Source organism: Pelmatolapia mariae, linkage group LG23 (genome assembly GCF_036321145.2).
Source record: "Pelmatolapia mariae isolate MD_Pm_ZW linkage group LG23, Pm_UMD_F_2, whole genome shotgun sequence".
In the NCBI taxonomy this organism is placed as follows: Eukaryota; Metazoa; Chordata; class Actinopteri; order Cichliformes; family Cichlidae; genus Pelmatolapia; species Pelmatolapia mariae.
Window position 1 is genome coordinate 27,466,587 of NC_086246.1, and position 23,054 is coordinate 27,489,640.

Genomic DNA, 23,054 nt, shown 5'->3' on the forward strand with positions numbered 1-23,054 from the left:
TACAAATGCGGCCTCAGGAGGATGCAGCCTTCTGTCATTAATCATATATTTTCTGAATCTGTGCCATCAGAGTAGTTTAAAAATCGGAGGTTTTGATTACGAGTTACACTAACCTCATTATTTGAAACTCTCGCTATGTTAAATATAACGTCCACCATTATAACTGTACATATATGCACTCCTGTGAAAAGCTAACTCCACCCTCTCTGCTTCCATAGGAATTAAGACGGTGAGTAGCAGCCAGCTGCTGAACAAATGCACTTGATTAACCAATTGGCAGCCAGTGTGAGAACCTCTGTAAAAGCAGTCTTTCCAGTAGTAAACGTCCCAGTAAATTCACCCCAAGGTCAGACCATGTTCAGAGAAACTACTCAGGTATTATCAGTTCTTATGAGGGCAACGCAAGGATTTTGTTTTCGGTTCTCAACAAACTAATTCAACCCCCCAACGCTTTACCACCACACTTCTATTCTTCTGAGACCTGTAACTCCTTGATGCTGTTCTGGACTACAAAAATTAATAACATTCACCAGCAACTCAGTTCAAATGCTGTGTCTACCCCCTCTCCAGAACCTTTTCTCTATTTTGAGCCGTTTTCCACTTTTCATCTTCCTGATTTATCTGATATTTCTGAGGTTATATGTAAATCAAGGCCTGCCACATGTCATCTTGACCCTATGCCCACAGGGCTTGTGAAATCCTGCCTCTCTTCCCTACTCCCACTCATCTCTGCTATCGTCCACTCTTCACTCACCACCGGTATCGTTCCCTCCTTATTCAAGATTGCTTCAGTCACTCCCATACTGAAAAAACCTTCCCTAGACCCTAACAACTTTAACAACCTCCGTCCGATTTCTAATCTACCCTTCATCTCTAAAATACTCGAAAAAGTAGTTGCAGCTCAACTACATTCACACCTGGTTAATAATAACATTTACGAGAGATTTCAATCTGGTTTTCGTTCATGTCACAGTACAGAAACTGCTTTACTTAAAGTCACTAATGATCTTCTAATCGGAGCTGACTCTGGTCTTCTCACCATTCTCGTCCTTTTGGATCTGAGCTCAGCCTTCGACACTATCTCTCACTCTGTCCTTCTAAGCAGACTCTCCTCTCTCGGCATCTCTGACACACCCCTAGCCTGGTTTCAATCATATCTCCTTGACCGCTCCCAGTTTATTCAACTGAAATCATTCCGCTCTCGTCTTTTCCCGGTCACTTCTGGTGTACCCCAAGGTTCAGTCTTAGGCCCTCTTCTCTTCATAATATACATCCTCCCTCTAGGTACCATTTTCCACAAATTTGATCTTCACTTTGACTGTTTTGCTGATGACACCCAGTTATATCTCTCCTGCAGACCTGATTCCTCCCTCCCACCTTCTTCCCTTACAGAATGTCTATCCGAATTAAAATCCTGATTTAGCTCTAATTTCCTCAAGCTCAATGAGGATAAAACTGAAATCCTCCTTATTGGCACCAAATCCAACCTTTTGAAGGCGAACCATTTCTCACTCACTATCGATAACTCCACAGTTTTCCCTTCTCAGGTTAAGAGCCTTGGTGTCATCCTAGACAGTTCACTTTCCTATAAATCTCACATCAATAATCTCACCCGATCTGCCTATTTCCATCTACACAGCATTAACAGATTACGTCCTTCTCTTTCCACCCAGTCTACGTCCATTCTTGTCCACAGTCTTGTTACCTCCCGTATTGACTACTGCAATTCTCTTTTGCATGGTCTCCCCCAAAAATCCCTCCATAAGCTTCAACTGGTTCAGAACTCTGCTGCTCGCATTATCACCAGAACCCCCTCCTACCAGCACATCACCCCTGTTCTTCAGGAACTTCACTGGCTCCCAGTGAAATTCCGGATAATATACAAACTTCTTCTGCTCACCTTCAAGGCCATTCATAACCTCGCACCTCCTTACCTTTCTGAACTGTTAAGCACTACCTTTTCTGCCCGCTCACTTCAATCTTCTTCTTCTATCCAGCTTTCTGTGCCTTCCTTCCACCTCAGCACCATGGGAAGCAGGGCATTTAGCTGTTCTGCTCCCAGGCTGTGGAACTCTCTACCCCCAAATATAAGAAACATTGGTTCTCTCCCCCAGTTTAAATCCCAACTCAAAACCCATCTGTTCAAATATGCATATTCACTGTGAACCCACTGTTTGTTAATTTTATCTTGTGCTTTTGTTTTTATTGTTCTTCATTGTGTCATTGTTCTATTATGTGTTTTTATCTGTTGTACAGTGTCCTTGGGTGTCTTGAAAGGCGCTTTATAAATAAAATTTATTATTATTATTATTATTATTGTTAAAAATTCTATGAGCTACAGCTCAGACTCTACAGGCCTCAGTTAGCATGTTAAAGTTCAATGCAGCACAATTAGAAAATGATTGATTAATTGAACAAGTATGGCTTATTTGGAAGAGTTGTCAGAAGAAAGACTCTAAAAAGATAAATGTAATATTTTAGTTTGCTGATATTGCCCTGCTGCCCACAGGGTTCTAGGTCTTAACACTCGCTTGCTCAGACTTTGACTAAAGCCCATTTTGGCAAGATATTGTGTAGAATCTATGAAGATGCTAGCTGTGAGTGAAAGAGAGACAGCTGACCTTGACCTCAGGCACAAGAAGTCAGGTATTTCAATAAAATACACAGTCCCCCACAAGGAAACCCACTGTGATGGAGCTCTGTGAAGAGGTGACACGGCTTATTTACCCTGTGAGATTCAGCAAGGTGCAGCAGGATTTGCAGGTCTGTTTATTCAGATTATTCCATCATAATCATACCATTAATGCGCATTATTTGCAAATCAGTTTATTCTTTCTGTTTATTAATCATTTCACTAGCAGGGACCACATCCTTGGTAACGATGGGCGATGAGGGATGAGGAGTGTGAATAGTGCAGCGGTTTGGGGAAGGCCTTGAAGGGGACTGGCGACGGCTCTCGGGCCGGGCAGAAACCCATGTACTAATGAGAAATAAAGGGAGGAAAGGAAGAGAGGAGAGGACAGGAGAAGAGAGGAAAGAAAGGGGGGGGGGCAGGGTGGGGCAAAATGAGAACAGCAGGTATTGGAGAAGGGGGGTTTTTATAGCCTGAGGCCGGAGGGGGCGTGAAGGAGGAGTGGTCCCGCTCCTGAAATTCAGATGATATCTCCACTAAAAACACGTTAATTTTAGCACATGTATGATCTGCATGACCTGCAGTGTCTTTATTTCTTGCTGACGCAGTTGTATCAAGTCATCAGGGTTCTTATCGAAGCATAAAGTTTTTTGTTTCTCAAATAGCAACTGTGTTGCACAAATGAGAGCCAGAGGATGGCGAAACATGTGAGTCATACATGAGGACGAGGTAACTATCTCAGCAGAAGAATGCCAAGGACACTTGAGAAATATTCCGGCAATAAAAGACTTTTAAAAAAAAAGTTCACAGTGTGAAGCGTGTGGCAGAATAACAAAACAACTTCAGTTTGGTTGCACATTTTTTCCCACAGTTTGCAGTAAAAAATGTTATTTAAGGGGATTCTGTTATTCTTCTTTTTAATCTCTGTTGTTTTGGTCTTGAATTTACTCGAGCCGCTTTGTGTGGAAACTTGGATTTTTGACTCACTCAGCAGTAACTCAAAGTTTTGAGTTGTGTAACTAAATTGATGATAACTCAAATTGTCAACTAACCTCTGTCTGACAGTTTTTGTATTTATTTATTTATTTATTGTAAGTGGTGGAAACAAGCATCCATAGCTTTAGGTGTGGTTCACAGTTTAAAATAATCCTCATTTATCTTATTCTGGGCCTTTAATCCTCTCCCTTCAAGCTCATCTTCTTCTGATTGGCTGCCCTTCCCAAGCTGGAGGTGTAAAAAGCAGATGGGCGGGACAGCTAGAGCTATGATGTCCATATTAGGGCTATCCACGCTGCATGATATCAATGGAGTCAGGGGCAGAAAAGGCTAGGATCAGGTGACTGACATGGCAATTGAAGAATATCCCAGATCTTTGCCTTTTGTCTTTGAGAAACTCTTCTTTTGCAGTACGCTGTAGTTTTTCACTTTAGGCCAATCAGTTTTGCACTATTTGGCTGAATCTGAGCAGAGAGTATAGCTCTGTACATTTCAGAATATTCCTGCTGCTTCTATCACCAGTCACATCATCAGTAAACACCAGTGACCGGGTTCTGCATGCCCATGCCATAACAATACCACCACTATGTTTGACAGATGATGTGTTATTCTTCCTGTCACGAGGTGTTTCTCTCCTTCGCCACATTTATCTCTTGCCATCATCCTGGTAAATGTTAATCTTGGTTTTATCTGTCCCAAGAACTGTTTCCAAAACTCTGGATGGATGGATAGATATCTTATTGATCACACAAGTTAACAACCGCAGGATAAAGAATGAAACTGGTGCAGTCTACAATAAATGAATCATATAAGTTACTATAAGTGACTTCCTGTCCCTCACTGGCTCAAACGCCTCCAAATACTGAATAGTGATGCTTCCAGCCTTGTGAATGACTTTGTTGTTCCTGCTGGCATCTTTGGCACTGGTGCTCCCCGTCAGCAGACAACAGCAAAATCTTCACGCATCCTTCTATCTTCATGATTCCTTCCACCTTGATGAGAATCCCAGTCCCAGACACACTGAAGCATCCCCACAGCATAATACTCCCACCACTATGCTTCACTCTGGGGACAATGTTCTTTGGGTTGTACGCCTCTGCCTTCATTCTCCAAACATAAGCAGTGTCTCTGTGGCCTAACAGCTCTAGCCTTGTCTCATCTGCCGAAAGCATGTGCTTCCAGTATGCATATTCCTTAGCATATTTCAGTCTGGCCTGAATGTGTTTCTTCTACAGAAGTGGCGTTTTTCTCAGTCTGTGCAGGGTTCTAGTGATTTTCCTACAATTCCTGACTTGGACAAGTCATTCACAAATGTCTTGGCAATTGTTCTGAGATCTTTAGACACATCTCTCACTAGTTTTCTTTCCAGAGTCTTTGAAATCTTCTTACCTCTGTTTGTTCTCAGTGGTTCTCATTGAGTTTCTTTATAACTATGTATATCCATCTCCTGCTTTGTGAGGATCAACAATTCCTGTTCTCAAGTCTAAACTGATTTCTTTTGTTTTTAACATGATGCTTTGAGCAGTCTCAGCTTAAACCCTTGTTGAAGTTTTCATACTGTGTAAATGTGAAGATAACCCTTGCAAGCTTAGAGCATTACAAAGTTAAAGCACATCCTTGGACAGCAGTGGTTTGTGCTATGACTGAATAAACAGGAGCTGATAATAATTAAACTGGTAATTTTTGTTTTCCTTCAATGATTCTGTTATAATGTGCAAATAGAAATTATTTATGCTTTCAAAAGAAAACTTGTATGTTAAAGAAACGTTAAATTTCATAGGGGTCCTTATCTTTATATTATATCATTGTAAAGATTAGACAAAGGGCTTTTTGTTCTTTCTCTGTGAGTTTCCATTCCACACTCACTTTGGTGCAGATGTGTGTGTGTGTGTGGGGGGGGGGCACCCAGCTACAGTCTGATACAGCTACACAGTGTGAAGAAGGTCATCAGTCTGACCCTCCCTGTGGCGAGCAGCGAGCTTCCTTTACTCTCCTCTCTCTGCGTCTCACTCAGGGCCTCCGTCACGGCTGAAGAGCAGCTTCTATAACCACCAGGACAAGTCTCAGTAGCTCCAATTTATCATTATTATCATTTTAATTCACGATGGCTCTCCATATATCTGGTCTAATAATGATGATCATCTTTTATTTGTTGGTGCTGGGGATTGGGATCTGGGCTTCTTTGAAATCTAAGAAGATGGAGAAAAATTCAGCTGGTGGACAGATGGAAGTTTCTTTTTTGGCTAATCGGAGGGTCACCTTGGCAGTGGGCGTCTTCACTATGACAGGTGAGTTGACGTAGAAGTGTGTGATCAGTAATTTGGTGCTAACTTCAAACACGTTTTGCGTTGTTTGGGGTTTTTTTTTTAATGAAACAATATCTGTTTACTTTTGTAAAAGTAGTAACTTTTACCATGAATGTGAGACTTGTGTGTGCTCTGTCTTGTATGATTGGCTGCAGCTACTTGGATTGGAGGTGCCTTTATCATTGGAGTTGCAGAGACTGTTTATGACCCCACGAAGGGGCTAATCTGGGCTCTCATTCCTCTACAAATGTCAGTTTCATTCATCATCGGTAAGAACCTCTTACAGAGTAGTATTTACCTACAAAAATATGCCTAAAATGGGCTATTTTCTTCAAAATAAGATCCATTCATACAGGATATGTCCTTATCTTCTATCATTACTTAAGATTTTTTTTCTTAACTGTCCCCTTCTCTTAATGGCAAATTTTGAATACCTTGACATTCCTCAGCGATCACTAAACTCTTAACCACAAGAATCAAACATAAACTGAAATCTAATTTCTGCACTGCTTTGATTGTTGTCTCTTTTGCTAAAGGTGGTCTGTTCTTCGCAAAGCCGATGCGGGATAAAAATTACATCACCATGATGGATCCCTTTCAGAGGAAGTATGGGAAAACACTGACCGGGCTTCTCGCCATCATCCCTTTCATAAGTGAAGTCATGTGGGTTCCTGTCACACTGATTTCCTTGGGTAATATAAACACACAGACACTCCCCTCCAGAAGTTTTGCCTAAAGGTGCTTTTTGTAGTTACCCTGCAGAATTTCGCCAAACATTTTCACAACCAGGGGGCAGCATTTTACCAGTTACCTCTAAACTTCATATTTTTAAATACTGTTATATCCTCATAAGGATTTACCCACTTAAATAAGAGTGTATTCACCAGTAACACTGGCTCGCCTGCAACATCTAGTGGTCCAAACTGGTATTACACAAAACTACAGTGTTCAACTTTAGTTGCCGTCTCTTCAATACAACACACAGGTGTTCTGCTTTTTTTAACTCTTGTTTTGTTATTTTTGGAGGGTTTTAAAACTTGTAATTGCCTGTATTTGCCATGAGTACCTTTAAATATTTATAATGGTCAACATGATTTTCAGAGGTATCGATTATGTGTGTGGTTCTCCCAACAGGGGTCACACTTTCCGTCTTTTCCGATCTGCCCTTAAGTCTCTGCATCTGGATCTCTGCTGCGGTGGCCATCGTCTACACAGTTCTTGGAGGTCTCTATTCAGTTGCTTTTACTGATGTCATCCAGTTATCACTGGTGTTTTGTAGCTTGGTGAGTTTAGTGTGACAACACATAAACAAGACTGCTTTTCCAACACGCCAGAGGTAAAAGTTATCTCTCGCAAGAAAGAGTGCACGTTACAGTTACAACGTAGGCTGAAGCAGATTAGTTTCTCAAAAGCTTTACTCTGGTTTTTTTTTCCAGTGGTTGTGTGCTCCCTTTGTTCTGGCGAGTGATGTCTACACCGACCTCCGTCAAACAGCTTTCAACCACACGTTTCAGGCGCCCTGGCTCGGACGCCTTGAGCCTGATGACGTGTGGATATGGATCGATAATTTTTTCGCAATGGTGAGATGACGTAACAGTAACATATTTCTAACGATTTAATAAGATTTGACGTCCTTGAAACCTTATATTAAAACAAAAACATTGTATATAAAAGATTATATCAAATAAAGTGTAAAGTTGATAAGTCGCTTTTAAACAAATTGAACAAGAAGGCTGAAAAAATAAGAGGTACAATAAAAAAGAAACAGCGGGAGGAACATTAGGTTAACTGGCAAGAGGTAAGTAATGTGATTGGGTATAAAAAAAGTCTTCTTAGGCAGAGTTTCTCAGAAGTAAAGATGGGCAGAGGTTCACCAATTTCCAAAAAACTGTCTACAGATTTTCGAATAATTTCAGAAACATTTTACTCACGTAAAATTATGAAAACTTTAAATCTCTCCTCATTCACAGTGCATAATATCATCAAAGGAATCAGAAAATTTGGAGGAATCTGTGCGCAAGGACAAAGCTGAAAATCAATACTTGCACTCAGGCATTTTGAGACATCTACATCATCGGTGTGATTTCCTTTTAAACTCTTGGCCCTGTATATGTTTTTATTTGTTAAAAACAAACTGTGAGCAATAAGTTCTTATGTTGGTAATTACTAAAACACAAGAAAATCTCTTGGTTTTAAAAAAAGTATCTTAAAAAAATGAACATAGTAGATTGTGGGCTTGCTCTTTGTTTTCAGAGTGTTGGAAATTTGGCGTTTCAGGACTTCCATCAGAGGACACTCTCCTCCAGCTCCACGGCCACGGCCAGAATGATTTGTTTCATAGCGGCAGGTGTGGTCATTATTCTGGGAATTCCACCTGTGCTAATCGGAGCTGTTGCAGCATCAACAGGTACACCTGACGTCTTCTTTCTTCCGGCTAAACCCTTTAGTTGTCTCCACAGCGGATCATCTGCCTCCATTTCACCCTTTTCCCTCTGCACGTCATTTACTAAAAAAAATTCAAACACTAACTACACATAAAACTTGTAATATTCTTTTTACTCATCCAAACAGTTTTCATAGATTTTATTTTGAATTTAGATTTTATCTGGCAAAAAGGGGCTTCCATACACGATGAGCCTTTAGCAGAATGATTCAGATGATCTAGAGACCAGAAAGGAGCAGGAAGACTCATATTTCAGTAACTTTAAACATCAAAATGTTTCCTCTTATGCTTCAGACTGGAACCTGACCTCTTATGGCTCACCTTCACCCTATGAGCGAGGAGAGGCTGCCATGGCGTTGCCCATTATCCTTTTGCATCTTACCCCCACCGCTGTTTTCGTTGTCGGCATGGGAGCCATCGCCGGGGCTGCCATGTCATCCACTGACTCATGCCTGCTGGCGGCAACCTCCATCTTCACCACCAACATCTACACCCTCGTTAGACATCAGGTAGGAACAAAGTCGGTCAGGATGCTGAGCTCTTAAAAGGTTGTGTTAATATTTTGGGAAAAACGAGCTTTGGTGTTCTGTTTAGGTATCAGAGAGAGAGCTGCAGTGGGTGATCCGCCTCTCCATAGTGGTCGTAGGGACTGTAGGAACCTCACTCACCTACCTGGACAGCAGAACGCTGGCTTTCTGGATCCTCAGCTCAGACTTGACCTACACCGTCATGCTCCCCCAGCTGATCTGCATCCTCTTCGTTGGATCTTCCAATGCCTACGGAGCCATGGCAGGTTACGTTGTTGCCTTTGTGATGAGAGTGCTGTGTGGCGAGCCGGTGTTCAACCTTCCCGCCATCCTGCGTTTCCCTGGCTGCTCTCTGGAGGATGGTGTTTATGTGCAGCGCTGGCCTTTCAAGACCACTTGCATGCTGTCCTCTCTGGTCACCATCCTGGTATTTTCTTATGCGACGTCGCTCTTGTTCAACAAGGGGATCCTCCCAGAGAGGTGGGACCTGTTCAGGGTGAAGACTCAAGAAGAAACAGCACCAGCAGATGGCACCAGACTAGGTGAAAATGATAAACATGCATCTGAACCGATGTTGGACACAAGATGCTAAGTTTATCCTTTTTTCCTACATTTTCAAGTCTTCAGGACTTCTGCTATATTAAATGATGCACATTGGTAATGGCAATGTTGCCTGATTTCTGGATTACTTTTGTTGTTATGCAAAATAAAATGAACAAATACCTTTTACTTAACAGCTAGTTAAACATTATGTTTACAATTACCTTGAGTCAGAAAACAATTAATCCCCACCAAGCTGCTTAGAGCACATTTTACATGTTTTTTTTTTTTTTTTTTATCATTATTTAAGAGAAATATCTGCTCTGCTGTAACAGCAGCATATTTGTGTATGTCACTATTTGTATGGGTAACTCCGTATAACAACCACTGCTAATAATGAACTGATTGTTAGTTAAACTTGAGTAAACAGCTATTTTACTGTTAACATTTCAATAATAAATATTTCTTACTAATCAGTGGGCATGTTATACTTTAAATCTGTTTATGTCATTAAGTTGTGCAATATAAAATTCAATACTGTGAAAAAGTTTGCCCCCTCTCTGATTCCTCAGTTTTTTGCATATTTCTCACGCTTACATGCTATAAATTTTAATATTAGAGAGAGGTTAACCAAGTAAATTCAAAGTGCACTTTTTAAATGATTTTATTTGTTAAGGGAAAAATACAATGACCCTGAGAGGTTAAACACACTGGAACTTAAAAAAAAAGACAACAGTAAAATACAATAGAAGTAGAAAAAACTCAGCAAAAGTCGAATAAAACACAAAGGAAGTAGAAAAATAGAAGAAAATATCACAAAACGTAATGGATGTGTTTTTGGGGATACAATAATGTGACGGACCAGCTATGGAAGTGACAGAAACCAAAAACAAGTGTAGGCTTACACTGACACAGGCTTAGAAGAAGCAGATGATTCATTGATATTGTGAGGAATAAAAAGATGAACATAAAGTGTTTTAAACACATGATTAATATAATACTGTCAGTATGTTTTCCATTAGCTGTTCATTGTTAGCTCGTCCGTCACGTTATTGTCTCCCCAAAAACACGCCCATTGTGTTCTTGATTTTTTTTTAGCTTTTGCAGCATTTTTATATTATATATGCTTTTTTTTCTTATGTCGCAGTGTGTTTGACCTCTCAGAGCTACTGTAAAAAAAAGCGACCTGACCCTATTTAAAAAGTCGTCAGTTTACTGAAAATCTATCTTGCTGAGCTATTTTCAAAGCAAGAACTGAAAATGACAGAAACCTCCATTTTAAAAAAACCCAGACAAAGCTGAAAAACAGTGTAAACAATATCCATTTATTTAGATATTTAGGAAATATTCTGATATACTGAAGCTTTATTATTTAATCTTTGCACAAAGAAGACATCATTCGACACAGACATGTTACATTTAAAGGGAGTTCCGATACGACAAACCCAGCGACCCTCGACTATAAATATGCCGATGCGTCTTTACACTCTAGGCTTGGCGTGATATGCATTTAGAAACATCAAATGAAGAATTTGCAGAGCTGCGTGGATTTAGACGACACAACGACAACCCCCTTTAAGAAATGCATCATTCCCGCTGCATAACTGCGTAACCAAAATGATTACATAATTTTTCACAAATCATGACACAGACAAAAGAAAGACAGAAGCAGCCAACAATAAAACACTCACAGTGCACTGGTGTGAGTTATGGCACGTTTTGTCTTCTGTAGCCTGACAGCACACAAAGAGGTTTGAGTGTGGAGGCCACAGCAAGCAGCTGAGTGTCACGAACACGGCAGACAGAAAACAACCGGACGTTACTGTGGGACTGTTTCAGTGGATACTCCTGGAGGTATGAGGTTCTCAGTGGACTAAATAAACCGATGTATGCAGACGTCTCTGTTAAGGCATGAAATGAGAAACGAGGTAACGTCTATCTACTGCATCGTCACAGTTGCAATAAAGATAAGAGACTTCCCGTCCCCACTGCTCTGAATAGAAGACATCACAGACACAAACAGAACAGCATGACCAACACCAGGACAAGTGTCTCTGTAAATATTATATGCCTTTTTCTTATATATATAACTGCTATGTAAAGATACAGTCTTTGGTCCTAAATAAAATATTGTGCACAACATACACTGTAGAGTTAGAGCTGAACTCAATGAGACAATGGTAGGACATTATGACTGCATGATGATGGCGATAGCACAACCGGTGTTGGTTTATTTATCTACCGGTGAATACTACCTTCTTCCTAAAACTAACAGATAAAACATATTCAAATGTAGTGTCTCTATATTTAAAAGGGGAATTGGTTGGTTTTTTGCTGTGTTTCCACAGCCAGGCCCCAGAGATGAAGCCTCGGATGACAGAGGCTGTGGGAGGGTCTACCATACGAAGTTCTTGAAATTCACTGATTGGTACCATGATTTTCTCTCCAGTTATGGTGCACACTATGGTCCGCGCCATCGTTGGGGTTGGTGGGATGCATCAGTAAATACACCAAAAGTGAATTTTTTACACATTCCTGCAGTCTCTCCTATTCCTGCTACCGTTACAACCCTTGCAATCCCTCCCATCTCTGCAACCCTCACAATTCCTACAATCCCTCATATCCCTGCTACCATTGCAATTTCTGCAATCTGTCCCATTCTTCCAACTACTGCAACCCCTGTAATCTCTCACATCCATGTAACTCTGTCAATCTGTGCAACTGTGGACTTTTTTTTTTCCTTTTAAACGTGGAAAATATGAGGTGCATATACATGAACACAAAGGTCGCAACTACTTCATAAGCTGCTGTCTGTGAGACTGTGCTGTAATACAGGGAGCACGATTAGGCGGCACAACATCTTATCACATGAAAAAGTCATGTGACCATGTTTACAGTTTAGCGTTAGCCTTTCAGATTGCATCCATGCTAAAAAAACAAAAAGTCAAAATTGTGTTGAATTTGTTTCGGTTATCCTGTTGAGCGTCTCTGATTTATCCTAAACTTTTATTTTTCAGCAGAGTCGATGGAAAAGTCTTTATCCACGTCAAGACGTTTACTTTACAAACAGCATCACTTAACAAAGCACTGGATATGACGGAGTTTTAGCTGGAAACACGTGTATTCGACTTTATGAACATTTTGCAGTGCAAATGACAGAAAAAAACCATCTCTTTCTAAAATATAAAATCTCATAGACTTCTGGATTACAACATGTCATACTCCACTTCTATGTGATTAAAATACATATGCTGTATTATATATTTATTCCCTTTACTCCATTTCAAATAAAGGTGCTAAGATAAGTCACTTACTTTATCTTTAGAATGGCTCTTTATAACGTTTATACAAATCTGCACCACATCACATGTTATATCATCTCCTTTTTCAATATAGACATATTTTCTATTTTAAATAGTCATTACTGAGTTAAATAATCCTTTTTCTTATCTTAAATAGATATTTGATATCATTGCTGAAAATACATTTCTGCTCTTGGTGAGGACCAGAGATGAGACGTTATGTCGATTGCTGCTGTAACATACATTCAGCCCTCAGACTGAGGACAGAGAAGATAAGAGAGTGACTCTGATTTGTCATATTTCAGACAGAGGAAGGAGTTTTCTTCATTTAGGAGACATAAAGCCAAAACATTCCTGTCCTTTCAAACTGTTTAAGACTTTCAGTAAAACCTAAAACTTTACTTTTTGTGTTTTATAGAGCATCTGGATAGAAAAAACATCCATCCGTCACCTCTCTCACACGTGGGACTCATCCAGGTCCAGGTCGACGGGTGAGAGGGGGAGGGGAGAGCGGCGGGGCGACCGGCGGGGGGAAGGAGGGGACAGCAGCGGGGTGAGAAGCGGGTTCTCGGTGCCGTCGTCCTCGCTGAGCTGGAGCAGGGTGTCGCTGCGCGGCAGCAGGGCGGTTGTGTCCTCGTCCCCGGGGCTCTCTCTGATCCTGGAAGGCCCCGGTGGTGGTGGTGGAGGAGGAGGCGCAGCAGCAAGATGAGTTGGTGGTAATGGAGGTGGCGGCGGTGGACCCGGGGCGGGTGCTGTGCTCAGCACCGGGAGTGGCGGTGGGAGAGGAGAGGAGGTGCGGGACAAAGGGAGAGGGGAGCAGGTTCTGGAGAGGGGGAGAGGGGAGCAGGTTCGGGATGGGGGTGTTGGAGTGGAAGGCCGGGAGATGGATGGGGGAGGGGAGAGGCTGCTGCGGAGCCCCCACTGCTCTCTCTTCTCCTTGCTGCTTAATGCTTGAGGGACCTGTGTGGGAATACACCTGCTCCTGTAGTTTAGCTTTTAAAGGGCTAGTTCACACATAAATGACATAAACTTATATTTTTATCTCCTTAAAATTAGAGGAATAGCTGCAGATGGTCATCATTCTGGTTTAAAGGCCGTAAAGGCGTGCCACAGGGCTCAATACTAGGTCCACTCACTGGCCACTTTGTACAGTTGTTGAACTACTTGCTAGCACAAATATCTAATTGATCAACCCTTTATATTTAGGCATGTAAACATGGTAAAGACGACTTGCTGAAGTTCAAACTGAGCATCAGAATGAGGAAGAAAGGTGATTTAAACGACTTTGACTTTGTTGCTGGTCTGGATGTTTCAGGAACTGCTAAGATTTTTCGTAAACAACCATCTCTGGAGTTTTACAGGGGATGAGCTGAAAAACAGAAAATCATCTCAAACTGAGTTCTCTGTACTCAAATGGCCCCCATAGTCATCAGATCTAAATCCAGAGCACCACTGGGTTGAATCTATACCACAAAGAATTAAATGGTTCTGAAGACAAAAGGCAGTCCGACTCAGTACTAGCAAAGTGTACCTAATCAAAAAGCTGGTGAATATAAATCAGTAGATACTGCTACAAAAAAATTAGGATTTTTTTCTTTTCGGGTGAACCAGCTATGTAAGTACTTCAATTGTATTGTTTATACCAGAACATGACTCAAATAAAATAAATATATAAAATAATAAAAAATAAATAAAAAATGGTGATGGTAAGAAGAAGATGAAATAAATGTAGGTAACACACAGTTCAAAATGTCATATGATTAGCTGTCCACTGTTACAAAAGCAACAGCCAATCACACGCACGGCTCTGCCCTCTTTGTTTTCACTCAGTTAACATTGCGAAGAAAAGCATTCTGTTTATGAAGGTAATTCAAAATAAAGTGGTCAATCTGAGTTTTCAACATAAAGAATGTCTTTTTCTGTGTATTTAGTACGTTTTCAAATAAACTCATGTCTAATATATAATATAATTTAATGTCCACAGCATTCTGCATTTCCTCCCTCAGCTGGTCCTACCTGTGCATTTGTAGGTCCGTGCAGGTCAGCCATGATCATGGCTGAAGAGGTGGGGGGTACTTCCAGGGTTGGGGACTTTGATGGGGCAGGACTTGTCCCTCTGCCTTCGCCCGGTGGGTCCACAGTGCTGGGAGTTGGAGGCTTGCTTGCCCCCGTGGACGCCTGCTGGCCTTGATTCTCTGTAAAGGTGACTGACCTCTTTTGGTCTCCATGCGCTGTGGGCAGACATGCATGCGCACGTGGTCAAAACAGAGACGATAGCGCCAGCTAGCGACTCGCTAACACATCAGCACCACCAAAGAGAGTGGAGGCAGGGAGGGGATGGGAGAGGGGGAGGCAGGGGATCAGGGGGGTAATGCAAGACAGACATGCAGAGCGCCCTATTGGGTGAGGTTGCAGATAAAAGGGACGAGCCGTTGCAGGGTGGAGAGGAAGGGTTAAGAGTTGTGTCTCACCTTCACAGTCCAATAAAGTTTCTTTATTTCGAAACAAAAGCATGAGACAGAACAGAGTGAGAAGAGTCAGTTTGGTGGCAGGTGGTACAGCAAACAGCATTGGAACAAACACAGAGGTCGTGAATGGGGAGGACGGGTCAGTTCAAGTCAGCACACTGACAATAAATAAAGTATTTTTATAGGTATAAGTGTTTGTAAGTCTAGATTTGGCTTGTGTGCTTGATCTGAAGTGCAGGGTGAGTTTTGCTGTTACTTTTAAAGATAGTCACGCATCCTGTTTCAGAATTTTAAGACACATGATGCGCTTTCATCATCCCTCATCTAAGAAAAGACAGATGAAAGCATGTGTGCTGTTACCCAGTGGTTTGTTCTTGGGCTGGATGCTCCTGCGCGTTGTAGAAAGCCTCGCTCCAGATCGACCGCGCGGTTCGGTTTTTGGAATGGACAGCAGGGGGCGTTGCATCTATGGGAAAGTTAAAGAAAAGCCACAAGACTGTTAGCCTGCCCACTGTATTGTAGCGCCCATGTGCGATGTTGGTATTGTCTTTGTAGTAAATAAAATGCTTTTTAAAAACAGGTTTATGTAACACCTGTAACAGGACACAACCCAAGAATGACTGAATTATTTAAAATAAATAAATTTCCACATCTATTTAAAAAATAATAATAATAATGTTTTATAATAATAAACATGAACATAATACAGAAGAAAGTTCTATATATTATTAAAATTACCACAACAGTCATTGTAACGATATATCAAACTTATTAGACGTCATATTCTGAACAATATAAATATATAAAATGAAAAATATATTCAAATAATATAAATCTATATTACTTCATAGATTTTGTCCTTTTTATCCCCACATTGTTTAAGCATTTTTAGGGTGGCTTATTTTGATAACTTGATTGATAATCAGCGGCTGCTCAGTAGGACCGGGAAGATTAGAAATTTGTGCTGACCATTACAATACATAGTGTGATAAATGTAATGTGCAGTCATAAGGTCAATGTTAGGGGCAAATGTGCAAATACATATGATTGTGGGATTTGTATAAAACATTTGTATACACCATACACATGCTGACACTCACAGTGACTGAGACAATGTTTAAGCAAATCTTCATCAAGATGTTCTTCTCGTCTATGACGAGATAAGGAACATCTAAACATACGTACATATTCAACCATCATTACAGTATGATAAATGGCTTTTAAAAGGTGTTATAGGTGTATAAATGCTAGAAATGAGTGATTTTGGTGGTAGGTGGTTACTAGGCAACATTACGATATTGTAATTGTGCCATAATTTGTGCCAAACACAGACACAGACAGATTTTTTGTATTAACAAAAGATAATCAAACATACAAAGATTTAAATGGCCCATATTTATAACATGGCTGAATCTTATCATAAAAAACTATTCAACATTTCCTTTTTAATTTTTTTTGCTTTATTATTAATTATTTTCATTATAGTTTTTTAAATGTTTCATTTACCAAAACATTTACTTTATGTATTTTAAAACTGCTTTAAATTCTGTCACAATGTAGTTTTCTTAAATTTAAATCTACAAAAATTAAGTGGGTCATATATTTTTTATTCATATGAAAATGATGTAGAAGTGAAACTTCCTGTCTTTCTCCCCTTAACCCTGACTGGTTGCGCAGATGGCCACTCCTCCCTGAGCCTGGTTCTGCTAGAGGTTTCTTCCTGTAAAAAGGGAGTTTTTCCTTCCCACTGTTGAGCACTTGCTCACAGGGGCTCATATGATTGTTGGAGTTTTGTGTGTTTATTTGTATTATTGTATTGGTCCTTACCTTACAATATAAAGCACCTTGAGGCAACTGTTTTTGGGATTTGGTGCTATATAAATAGAACTGAACTGAAGTGAATTTCTTTTATTTTATGTGTGTGTCTAAAAATACTTTTAAATTTTATTTTCTTGTAATGTTTTTGCTTAAATATGAATTAAAATAGCACATACTCAATGCCATCAAGTTAGGAACATTTATCCATATCACACCTATGTGTTAAACGGGACACATGAAAAACAGGTGACATCCACACCTGTCTGAGTCCTCGCTTTCTTCCCAACGGAGGCTGGATCAGGAGGTTCTGACCTGGTTCGCTCTGCACACTGGCCACCCTGATGCAGTCAGTCATAAAGAGACACACACACATTCACGTGCGCACATTCACGCAAAACACACAGAAATACGTCACCATAAAGGGACTGAAAAGCAAAGATTACCCAACCGTCGATAAACGCAACTTTGATCACAATAAGATGTCGCTGCTACTCTACCCATTCACTCACTACACAATACACACAGTGTGCTACAAGACACCCAATCACAGTACGGAAAAAAATAACAGTGCTGCCATGATTCAAACACTGAAAACACAACAGGGGAGTAGTAGGGCCTGGAGTGGCAATCCTGACAAAGCAACTTGTCTCGTTTTTTGTGGTACAAAAGCCCCTGAAACACCTGAAATGTCCCCATCTAACCATGAAACAGTCATACGGCATATTTAAAGTTAGCTTCTAAACAAAAAACAACAACGAAAGTGTCCATTTGTTTGTATTTTTTGTGTTGCCACCCCAGTTCCCTCATGCCCCTCCAGATTGGTATCCACAATAGGACGCCCAATTTGATCAGCGAAAAGCCTGATAGACACGTAAACAGTATGAAACACCATGGCACCGATGAGAGGCTGACTTTAGTGATGGCACATTAACTGTAAAGAACCACAGCTAACAGAGAAAGAACAGAGGCAGAGCTCCCTGGCCCCAGGGGCTGATGAGACCCTTTTTAACATTTTTTTTTTGTAAAAGGGGGAGGGGGCCTGGTTAGGATAGCACAGCGGATGAGCTGAGAAGATGAGGGTCAGTGTGGAGCTCAAGGGGAAGTGAGGGGGGTTAAGGGGATAGAGACAAGGCACATTAGACCCACACAGAAAGAGATAGAGACGGGTAAGTGGGAGGTGGGGGGGCGGAGGTGTGACGGGCCAAGGCGATTTGATTCGATGCGGATGAGTGATCAACAGTGAGGCGGCCGATAGAGGTGGCCGTCCTGAGGTGATGCCCCTCCCAGTGGCAGACAGATGCAAGAATGCACCAACGGGACACAGACAGAGAGAGGGCCACTGTACCTAGAGAGGTTACCCTCCTGCAGAAGACCCTGGGACTCATCTAGCACATTGGGTTCACTGTAAAAAGGGGGGCGAAGCGGGAAAATGGGAGTTTAGGGAGTGTAGTGAGATCCATCACCACCCTGAGCCCCTTCCTTAGCAGGGTTTATATAAGCCAGGGTGTTTCCTCTAACCAAAAGTAACCAAAGGCAGAGCAGACTTTTGATTTTTAACATTCTTACCATGAAACAGAGTCTTAACGCTGCTTAATAAAAAAACATTATAAATCAACAGAGATATACATAGATAAATATGACTGTGGTTGTGGAATATGACTGGTTGATTTCTCGTCCATCGGTCGGCTCTACATGTTACATAATAAACAGGAAAGAGTTGAACATTTCATGAAAGCAGCTCTGAAAACAGAAATAATCTCATTAGTTTAACCAGCAGGATAGAAGCACAGTGGTTCTCAAATATAGCTGTGAAGTTTAGACACTTTAGCTTTTTGTAGTCAAGAGTCAACATATTTGAGAGTGAAGCTATCAGCTGATTTTTTTTATTGGTTAGCAACCTGCATTCATAGATCGCTAGTGTAGAAACATATTAATAAAATCCTGGAACATTACATTACAAGGGAGATGTACGTCAGGCACTCAGGAGCCTTGATCCTGAAGCATAAACTCGCTGTAAGCCTCTGAGGTCTATAACTGACGACATATGTTTCAGTTTGAAATTTGCACCGTAGCTACACTATGTCGTAAGCACAAGCCCCTCTAAAACTGCACCAAAACCTATGCAGGATTAGGACTTTTTCAGGGCCCCTGAAAAAAATTAATGGGGGATAAATGTCAGAATTAATCTCCTGATTGACTTTTTTTGTAGAATTCTTAGATTAATCTAAGAAATCTTAGATTAATCTAAGAATTCAAACTTCTGAGATTAATGTCAAAATTAATCTCATGACAAAGATTTATATAAAAATGAGTACTATCCTCTCAGAATACTGAAATTATTGTCAGGATTCAGACGTTTTCCCCTCAGAGTTTTGAGATAAATGTCAGAATTAATCTCATGACTAAGATTAATGTTCAAATTCTTACTTTTTTCTCTGAATTCTGAGAACAAAGTCAGAATTCATTTTTTTCTTCTCAGAATTCTGAGGCATAAAAAATCCAAAAGACACTCCCCATTTCTTATTAGTGGCCCTAATCCTCTTCTGTAGTAACCTGATGTGTTTCTCCCTAATGTAACTGCATGTGGCACTGATGTGGCCTGTAATCCAGCTACTTTTTTGCCAAAGCTTTGTAATTAATAAATGAACAAGTAACAATCCTTTTCTGAATATAAGGAATACTAATCATAGCATTAATATAAGGACTCACAAATGTCAGTTAACCCCTGGAGAGAGACTGGTGAAAATACTGGATGGTACATGGGGGGAATTTAAAAAGAAGTAGAAAAACCTGAGGAACAAGTGTATTTATCCCCCAAAGAAAAACTCACCAAACAAAGAGCAATCTGCTACTGAACAAAACAAGGAAGGTTTTTATTACAGCACTCTTTTTGTGACCTAGTGACAGCCTGTAACCATTTGCTGGTCAAGGAAAACAGATAGTTCAGAACAACTGGTTTCCAGGTGACTGGTGCCTTAATGCAGTTTAAACAGAGCTGGTCACTGTAGGCCTTTTTACTCCTTTGTTTCCTGTTATAAAGCTGGCTGTTTGATCATGCAGGATCTGCAGTTAGCTTTATTTTTCAGCCCTTTTGTTTTCTCCCTTTCACTAGGTCTGAAATCGCCTTTTAATGGCTAGTGAGATTATTTCTGCCTTCACACCATTTCATCTTTACTTTTCGAGTACAGGAAAAACAACTTGCATATTGCAGCTAACAACTAACTACTAAACCACCATTTTTTGTTTGTTTGTTTTTTAACCCATAAAGACTAAACAGATTGAATTAAAAAAAAGATTTTCACTGAACTAGGCGTGACTGTTTTACATAAGTGTTTATCTGTGGCTCCCAGGTTCAGTGGGAAGCGTTACCTGTGGCTGGGCAACATGGTGGTGCGGGGGGCCTCGGGCTGAGAAGCTGCCGAGCCAGTGGCGTGGCTGGAGAAACGGCGCTGTGACATCACCCTGGGCATGAAGGCTTCGTGCTCGCTCACCACGCTGGGAATGCTCATGGAGTCAACTGTAGCGAGAGGAACGTAGAGTGGTGAGTTCACTTTAAAGGAAGTGAACAGGAATGAGTGAGAATAGCTGGTAAAAACAAGGGAACAGTGTTTCTGACTCTCTTCATCGTCCTCGTCGGTACGGCTGAGCGTGTCCTGTGAGGGCTGCCGTGACGGTTGGCTGTCCTGCTCCCAAACTGTTCCAGTGCCTGTGTTGGACCGCGACATTGTGGCCAAACTGAGGCGGTAGGCTGACGTGGAGGTGCCCACCGTGCTGATGGATGTCTTGCCCTGATATGCTGTGGGGTGGAAAACGCCATACGTGACTGCAGAGTTGATAGCTTCTATTTGAAAACACTTACAGGACAAGTTCACCCTGTTTATCCGTCTATTTTACTGATTCCTTTTACGTGGACATTTTTTAAAAACATACTCATGTTCCATTAAGAAATTAAACATACAGACATACACAGCAATCATCTCCTGTCAGATTATATCAGGGTCTTTAGACTGCAGTATGTTGTACGTCAGTATGTGTGTGACGAGAAGCCAAAAAACACTAGATGGATAAAATGGGATTTTTAGATGAACTGTTCCTTTAATTTTTTAGTATGTAGCTCCTGACCCGAGCCGCTGTGCACAGCCTCTTTGAGGATCTTGAGCTCATTGTTGAACTCTGCAAACAGTGAGCTCTTGCAGAGAGGTCGTGGGATGAAGCGCCGCTCCAGCTGATCAGCGATGTGGTGGCGTGCTGTGATCTCTTCCTGGGAATCGGCCGGCTGGGTCAGCAACTGGAAAAGTAAGATGGAGGAAAAGTGAGGAAGATGACAGCAAACTTTTCAGGAGTGCTGAAGGAGCGGGAGGCTCCTGAAGTCCCCTACCTTGCACTGTATAAAGGGTCTGAGCAGGACAAAAATAGGGATCCGGGTTCGGACGATAAAGTCGATGAAGTCCCAGAAGGCCAAACCGCCCACCTTCCTCAGAGCCATCTCCTTCACCTGGAGGCTCAGCCGATACCACTGGTTCCCCAGCGAGCGCTCGAAGCAAACCAGCACCACCTTCAGAGCTGTGGAGGAAGGAGGATGAGAAGAGGAAGACAAAGCAAAGCTAGAAAATATTCTCGCCTCTTTTATTGTACCTAAATAAGCAGCCTGGCTCGTGGACTCTGCTAATCCCTCCCTACGCAGATCTTTCCCAGGGTCGCCCGGCGTGGAGCAGTGAGCCGGAGAGGCGTCAAGCATGAAGTTCTTGGTGCGGGATGTGGAGATGATACGAGGGGGAAGCAGGATGTTGATGACTGTCTGTAGGAGCAGGAAGACCTCCGGCTGCTCCAGGTGGGGGCTGTCTGCATCGAGAAAACAAAACAAAAGCAGGAAATACAAAAAACCCTGAGCAAGATGCTGATTGGCGTTTTAAGTCTCCTCCTCCAATCGCACCAATAAATCACCTTTGCTCCCAGAGCCTACAGTTAATACGAAGGGAATGAGCAGGTTGAGCAGCATCCCCTCCCGCCTTTCCTGATTGGTGAAAGGTGAGATCACGTGACTGAGGGGGAAGTCTTCCTTCAAGGCCTGTGGAGAAGCGCGAGGGAATTAGTATTAGCACGCGGAGCAGCTGCTTTATGAGTGGGTGTTTGATGGGGTCATCTCGCCATACCTGAATCTGCAGAGCAACCAATCGTACCACGGCGGTGCTGAAGGGCAGAGGCGGAGACAGGTAGGGGCTGAGGTGGAGGAGTGGCAGCCCGTCCGCCACACTGGAGGGGCCGACCACACCCATCACCTGACAACAGACCAGACAAACCACCCCACCAAAAAACTTAAGAAAATGCTAAAAAAAAGAAAAAGAAAAAAAGAAAAACAACTTCGCTTTTCAACATCTTTGCAGTCCCGTACCAGGTTGACGCAGACGTTGATAAGCGAGCGCAGGTGAGGCAGGAACGAGATGATTGGCTGTCGCTGCAAGGTCAGGCAGATCCCCTCGATCAGGCTGCTGGCCGCCTCCCACTCCACCTGTCTCCTGGAGAACAAACAAGTACACACCACCACCCCCCGAAACCACATACAAGCACATTGTCATGAGTTTAAAAAAAAAAGAGCTCACAGGGAAAAACAATTCTGCCCCTGAAGGGAGTTTGTTTGTAACCAGTCTAGCGTCGACAGTTTTCAAGATATCATCTTCAAAGTTGGTAAAATGGTAGATATGGTACAACCTATATTAACAACTATTTTTTATGGCCCGTCTTCAAACTTCAAATCAACATACTAAGCCTTGGGGGACATTAGCACCCAAGGTCAAAGTTGACCTTGAAAAGAAACTTCAAGAAACCACATCAAGTAACATTTCAGAAGAAAGGGCATGGAGAGAGCTGTACAACACACTCAATATTTTTTTCATTATGACGCCCTACGATGGCGCAATGTTGCCATAAAATTTCACAAAATTACACAGCATGAATACATATTCAAATCTCAAACTTTTAGAGCTCATAGAAGTCAAAGAATGCATCAAAGACAACAAATGTC

The 23,054-nt window shown here is 41.6% G+C and overlaps 2 protein-coding genes across 18 annotated transcripts in view; one reads left to right on the forward strand and one right to left on the reverse strand.

Annotated features, from left to right (window-relative positions):
* The first annotated feature begins 5,732 nt into the window (after positions 1 to 5,732).
* LOC134621200 (high-affinity choline transporter 1-like) lies at positions 5,733 to 9,496 on the forward strand. The gene is made up of 8 exons (XM_063467633.1): positions 5,733 to 5,916; positions 6,090 to 6,203; positions 6,471 to 6,626; positions 7,069 to 7,217; positions 7,371 to 7,514; positions 8,188 to 8,341; positions 8,672 to 8,886; positions 8,972 to 9,496. The coding sequence occupies exons 1-8, from the start codon at positions 5,733 to 5,735 to the stop codon at positions 9,494 to 9,496; spliced, it is 1,641 nt and encodes a 546-aa protein (XP_063323703.1).
* A 1,260-nt stretch (positions 9,497 to 10,756) lies between these two features.
* Positions 10,757 to 23,054, reverse strand: part of LOC134621423 (protein unc-80 homolog) — a 63,507-nt gene continuing 51,209 nt past the window's right edge. For 11 of the 17 annotated variants that reach the window (XM_063467919.1, XM_063467916.1, XM_063467910.1 and 8 more), the window contains 14 exons: positions 22,425 to 22,548; positions 22,186 to 22,311; positions 21,977 to 22,100; positions 21,668 to 21,874; positions 21,411 to 21,595; positions 21,155 to 21,320; positions 20,649 to 20,828; positions 20,402 to 20,549; positions 18,378 to 18,434; positions 17,292 to 17,370; positions 15,575 to 15,680; positions 15,218 to 15,238; positions 14,763 to 14,977; positions 10,757 to 13,706 (listed from right to left, as the gene is read on the reverse strand). In XM_063467919.1, the coding sequence (XP_063323989.1) occupies positions 13,203 to 13,706; positions 14,763 to 14,977; positions 15,218 to 15,238; positions 15,575 to 15,680; positions 17,292 to 17,370; positions 18,378 to 18,434; positions 20,402 to 20,549; positions 20,649 to 20,828; positions 21,155 to 21,320; positions 21,411 to 21,595; positions 21,668 to 21,874; positions 21,977 to 22,100; positions 22,186 to 22,311; positions 22,425 to 22,548 (2,242 nt within the window). In that variant the 3' untranslated portion in view covers positions 10,757 to 13,202. The remainder of the gene's footprint in view (positions 13,707 to 14,762; positions 14,978 to 15,217; positions 15,239 to 15,574; positions 15,681 to 17,291; positions 17,371 to 18,377; positions 18,435 to 20,401; positions 20,550 to 20,648; positions 20,829 to 21,154; positions 21,321 to 21,410; positions 21,596 to 21,667; positions 21,875 to 21,976; positions 22,101 to 22,185; positions 22,312 to 22,424; positions 22,549 to 23,054) is intronic. The other 6 variants (XM_063467920.1, XM_063467913.1, XM_063467908.1 and 3 more) reach the window with 3 other exon arrangements.

What these genes read in the sequence shown, in the direction of transcription:
- LOC134621200 (XM_063467633.1), top strand. Translation starts at nt 5,733, where the DNA reads ATGGCTCTCCATATATCTGGTCTAATAATGATGATCATCTTTTATTTG. An exon ending in GGGCGTCTTCACTATGACAG is followed by an intron (nt 5,917 to 6,089) that starts GTGAGTTGACGT and finishes GATTGGCTGCAG; the next exon opens with CTACTTGGATTGGAGGTGCC. An exon ending in CACTGGTGTTTTGTAGCTTG is followed by an intron (nt 7,218 to 7,370) that starts GTGAGTTTAGTG and finishes TTTTTTTTCCAG; the next exon opens with TGGTTGTGTGCTCCCTTTGT.